Source organism: Leptodactylus fuscus, chromosome 11 (genome assembly GCF_031893055.1).
Source record: "Leptodactylus fuscus isolate aLepFus1 chromosome 11, aLepFus1.hap2, whole genome shotgun sequence".
Taxonomy (NCBI): domain Eukaryota; kingdom Metazoa; phylum Chordata; class Amphibia; order Anura; family Leptodactylidae; genus Leptodactylus; species Leptodactylus fuscus.
In genome coordinates this window covers 68,022,826-68,028,825 of record NC_134275.1, presented here as the reverse complement: position 1 = coordinate 68,028,825, position 6,000 = coordinate 68,022,826, and the positions used below count along the sequence as shown (strand labels likewise).

General features: G+C 40.5%; 1 protein-coding gene across 1 annotated transcript in view; it reads left to right on the top strand.

Annotated features, from left to right (window-relative positions):
* Positions 1-4,708: 4,708 nt before the first annotated feature.
* GPR50 (G protein-coupled receptor 50) overlaps positions 4,709-6,000 on the top strand; it is a 110,291-nt gene continuing 108,999 nt past the window's right edge. Inside the window, exon 1 of the mRNA XM_075260255.1 lies at positions 4,709-5,376. Coding sequence (XP_075116356.1) covers positions 5,184-5,376 — 193 coding nt within the window. The 5' untranslated portion in view covers positions 4,709-5,183. The remainder of the gene's footprint in view (positions 5,377-6,000) is intronic.

The window sequence follows — 6,000 nt, the reverse complement described above, 5'->3', positions numbered from 1 at the left end:
TCCCCTCCTCTATGCTCTCCTTATCTATGATAGGTATTAGTTTATTGGATCATTATATTATTATTAGCCCTGCACAATATGTATTTCCATGCCGGTTGCTTGTTACTTGTATGCAATGGTCTTTACATACCTACACTGCCGGCTTTGATTTTGATCATAAAACACTCTCACGGCGAGTGATGTTTGCGGTGAGGTTGACGTGATCTCTAAGGTCTCATTCCTCTCTATCCGGACTTCGTAGTTTGTGCTCTCAAACTAATACATGAAAAACCACATGAAATATTCAAGGTGTTTTTGATTTGTTTTTCTTGCTTTGATCAGATCTTCATTAGGCTGCAAAAATTGCAAATGCGCAGTATAATTTATACAATAACATCATGCTGTCTTGGCAAAAGAACAGCAAAACCCTTTACATTGGCAATGCGAATATAAGAACGGCTCCATGAAAGTGAAATTCTTGTGTTTATGTATCTACAAGTCTACCCTAGTATTACATCCACGCTTTATTACTTCTAGAATAGTCAAGTATCCAATTTATTTGTGAATATACAGATGTAATAGAGTTAGCCCAAACCCCTGCCATTGGTTAAAATCATTCAATGACTTTTCATTGTTTTTTGTTGTCTTATGTGCAAAGATATGCAGTTCAACCGATTGCAGAAGTTCGGTTTAATTCTGCTACATCTGTACATTTGTAGCAGTCAGAACTCCATTTTTTACTTATATGGAGAGCCAAATCCTCTGTGTAGTCATATAGTATGATAATATAATTCATGCTTCGTGAAATTTAAAGGGATTCTATCATTAGAATCCTGATTTTAACTAAGCCCATGTTGGAGTAGCCTTAAGAAAGGCTATTCTTCCCCTACCTTTAGATATCTTCTCCTCACTGCCATTAAGTAGATATCCTGGTTTTGTTTTCGTCATTATGCTAATGAGTCTCCAGACAGCACTGGGGGCGTTCCCTGTGCTGCTTGAAAACTCTCTAGCACCGCCTCCATCTTTTTCTCTGCCTCTTCTCTCACATCACCCTCTTCATCCAAAAGCGCTGAGTGTACATGTCCGTCTGCCGTTTTCCTATGGCCCAACGGGAGAAGCCACAGGAAAATGGCCAATGGACATGCACCGTCAGCCATTTTCTTGTAGCCGAATGGGAGAAGCCACAGGAAAATGGATGATGGACATGCACAGTTGGCGCTTTTGGATGGAGACGTGATGATGATTCAAGAGAAGAGATGGAGGCGGAGAAGAAGATGGAGGCGGCGCTGGAGAGTTTTCAAGCAGTACAGGGGAAGCCCCCTGCTGTTTGAGCCCTGCAGCCCGCCCTCAGTGCTGCAAGAGAGCTAATTTGCATACCGACAAAAAATGGGTTTGCAGGCGAACGGCTGCACGGAGAAGACAACGAAAAGTAGGAGAAGAATAGCCTTTCTTAAGGCTATTCCAATGTGGTACCTAGAAAAAATTGCGTGTGAATGATAGGATCCCTTTAAATTCTATGAATAAGGAACAGTAACGGACACGCGTCCATTATACTGTCCATTTTTTTTTATGCGCATGGTCAGAAAGTAGAAACAAAAAAAGCAAAAAACCAAACTGTATAAAAACGGACACTAACTGACACTACCTGGTGCTAATGTGTCTTGTTTTTTTTTATTGATCCATTAAATGGATTAGTTAAAAAAAACTGACTCATTAACATTAGTTAATGTCCGTTAATGTCCGCCAAGGCACGGTTCACATCTGGGTTCAGATTTACGTTCGGGGAGTCTACTTGGGAACCCCCCGACGGAAACCTATCTGCATACAAAAACGGTTACCTTAAGAAATCAGCAGACCCCATAGACTGTAATGGGGTCCGCCTGGTTTCCGCATGAAAAATCCGTAGAGAAAAGTGCTGTTTGCAGGACTTGTCTCTCCACATATTAGGATAGGGGAACGGAATGGCCCAAAATTACTATTGGTAATCTGACATTTATACATTGGGTGATCGCGTGAATAGTAATGACCAAGTCTATGGACACTTTTGGAGTTTTTTTAATTTTTTCTTGACCTGGATGTGTTATGACTAGGGTTGAGCGATCGGGATCGGAAAAGATTGGATTCCGATAGGTGATTGAGTAAATTTCACAATTGCGATCAGAATTCCGACCCGATCTTTTCCAGCGGGATCGAGATCAGAGGTTATCTCAAGATCGCTCAACCCTAAAAGTGACTTTTCCCATAGAGAAGCATTGACTAGGGTTGAGGATTGGGATCGGAAAAGATCGGATTCCGATTGGCAATCGAGCAAATTTCACGATTGGGATCGAGATCAGCTGGAAAATGATCAGAAATATGATTTTAAAATCAATCTTACGCTAGGCTCACACCTGCGTTCTACTTTCCGTTCTGTGCTTTCCGTCTTCTGCATGAAAGAAGTCGGAAAGCTCAGACCGGGTCCGGCCGTGAGTGGCGGTGAGCGTTTTATGCTCTCCGCTGCGAAGCCGGATTTTTATATCCGGACACAGAGTACTGCATGTCCGACTCTGTGTCCGGATTATAAAACCCGGCCAGGTTTCCGTCTCCTGCTCTGTTTTAGGCAGGAAACGGAAATCTGAAGTACGGAGTGCCGGCGCAGATGTGAACGAGCCCTTAGTTATGACCTGCCAAACATTTTAGTTTTTTCTTATAAATGCTGCACCAGTAGTCTTGGACAGCTGGTATACTTGCTTTACAATACATAACAAGCTGCAGAATGCTGTTCTGTGCTGAATTCATCAGTAAAGCTCTCTGCAGATAATCTCTATACACTCCTGAACAGAAATCTAAGCTGGCATATTTACAACCAAATAAAATTAACTTGAATTAAAGAATGTCATCTTAATGAGCATTCAGGAGAGAAGCTGAAGTGTGAACCATCATAAAGTGTATCCAAATTATTTAGCCCAGATTACCATTCTGCAGCTTGCAATGTAATGTAATTCATGTAGAACATGAGCAGTCTAGTACTTTTAAAATCCTTTAAATATAACATGCCTGTTTAGCCTATAATACATGATCCGAAGGTGTAGATAGCAAAGTATTCACATTTCTGCATGTGACCCTGTCAGAAGAATATTATCTCCAGATTGTGGCAGCCTATATTCTGCATCCTTATATTTTAATACATATTTTTCATCTTTTTGATCATATAATGTTTGCTAGTCCTGCAGTTTGGAACTGAGCACCTTATAATCCACTTGAAATTCTATACAGACGTCAACTGGTGAGCTATGGAAATATCTTATCTCATTACACTAGAAACTGTATGTATGTGGATGTGTATATTTACACTTGGTGTGACCATGAACATCTCACTTGATAAAATTATGCATCTATCTATCTGCAGTATCAATCTCTCTCTCTCTCTCTCTCTCTCTCTCTCTATCTCCTATCTGTCTATCTATCTGCAGTATCAATCTCTCTCTCTCTCTCTCTCTCTCTCTCTCTCTCTCTCCTATCTGTCTATCTATCTACAGTATCTATCTATCTATCTATCTATCTATCTATCTATCTATCTATCTATCTATCTATCTATCTCCTATCTATCTATCTATCTATCTATCTATCTATCTCCTATCTATCTATCTATCTATCTATCTATCTATCTATCTCTCTCTCCTATCTATCTATCTATCTATCTATCTATCTCCTATCTAAATATCATAAAGCATGTCTATAGTAAGGTAATATAAGGGCAGATTAGATGGACTGTGGGACGTTTTTCTGCGGTCAGGATGTTTTTAGCAATACACGTACAATATATGCCACAATGCCCAGACATAAGACTGTGAGCTCCTATGGAACAGGTACTAATATGACTGAATATACTGTAGCATTGATAGATAGATAGATAGATAGATAGATAGATAGATAGATAGATAGATAGATAGATAGATAGATAAAGATGGATGGATAGATAATAGATAGATAGATAGATAGATAGATAGATAGATAGGAGATAGATAGATACGATAGATAGATAGATAGATAGATAGATAGATAGATAGATAGGAGATAGATAGGAGATAGATAGATACTATAGATAGATAGATAGATAGATAGATAGATAGATAGGAGATAGATAGATAGGAGATAGATAGATAGATACGATAGATAGATAGATAGATAGATAGATAGATAGGAGATAGATAGATAGATAGATACGATAGATAGATAGATAGCTAGATAGATAGATAGATAGGAGATAGATAGATAGGAGATAGATAGATAGATAGATAGATAGGAGATAGATAGATAGATAGATAGATAGATAGGAGATAGATAGATAGATAGATAGATAGATAGATGATAGAATAAATGAGCAGGTTTTCAGTGACAAGCTGGTCCCTATGGCTGGAAATATTGTGCCTGAGAGTCTCTTCTCCTGAACAAACACTGATGCCTGGCTGGTATTTGCTTCTTGATGTAAAATGCCCCATAGCTATGTTGTAACACTTCTGAAGAACTGATTTATGATGTTATAACCATCTGTTAGCACCTACTATTAAAAACCTAAAGATAACAGCACATAAAGCTTTGCCTTTCTTTGCTACCACTTATATAGGAGCAGTGGTCGATGCTGTGCACAGATTTCCTTACTGTCCAGTCTTGTGCCTGTTCTGCTGCTGTCAGTCTCCTTGTTCCTTCCCAGGGCTTGCTCATTTATTACTCACTCCATGCACAGAGTAAGCTGGAGATAAGGGTATGAGCAATCCTACAGCAGATTCCCAGACTTTACACTAGATGCACAGCTGAGTGAAGAGCACAGACATGCCCTCTGCAAGAGCAGCAGCAACCACAGGAGAGCATACTGGAGCACAATGCAAGTCAGTCATTTGCAAGGAAGCCTGGACTTTATGAATGGGAATATGGCTTTTCATAGTGTGAAGTCCTCCTGACTGACAATGCATGGGTTAAAGAGGAACCTGAAACAGGGAGGAGGGCAGCACTTACCCATCACTGCCTCCTACTCTGCTCATGATGCTGCAGCTATGGTGCTGGTGGGGAACATATTGCCACCAAGGAGGTTCGTGTGGGCAACAAAAGAAGTCCATCTCTAACTCCTTAGTGAGACCAGAAGACCTGCCCACTGCTTATGAATAACACAGCAGTTTGTGTAGAGATCCAGTTTGGTCCTGATAGCTCCATCCAACTGAAAAGGGATGATGGAGGTGAACAGGACCTGTCTTGACTGCTGGACCCCTGGAACAGCTGGTACAGAGAGAGAGGATCGAGCTTCCCCTGGGCTGACCACTGCTCTGGCAGTTGTCCTTATCTTTACCATCATTGTGGACATCTTGGGCAATGTACTGGTCATTCTGTCAGTCCTCAGGAACAAGAAGCTTCAGAATGCTGGTGGGTACCAAACATTGGTGGGAGGGTGTGATGTGGAGTGACTTATAGACTATGCCTTGTTTGGAATGCAGAACCCAAGACATGGAGCTCGGATTAGAAAAGTAAGGTCTGTGGTTTTTTTGCACAACTTTTGTCCATAGGCTGAGTTGATGGAGCTTGTGCTGCACTACCTGACGAAGCCTATAGATAAGAGTGGAGCTCTGGTTGTAAAAATGCAGACTTTATGCTCTCAGGTGACCCCATTAATAGGAATCAGTAATGGTGACTGTAACTTGTGCACCATGCACTGCTGGTTTATTACACTTCTGAGAATAAAAGAAAGCAATTCAAGTAAACTGAATGTCTCAGGAAATAGAAAAGTGACATTAAACTCAAGCAATCTAGAAAACAGGCATCTATAATGTTACTTGTTCATTATGTGATCATTAGCATTTACCCTTATGTTTACAGTGTAGGCTGCAATCCTTGTAATGTAAATCATAGTAGCCCTGCACATCTTGCAAGCTCCTATTCACGTGAAGTGTCTGGCAGTGTCTGAAGTGTATGTGTGTACAAATCACCTTAGGTATTGTAAGCTATCACCAAAGTGAAGTGACAGCACAAAGCGTCTCAAGGTCACCTAGG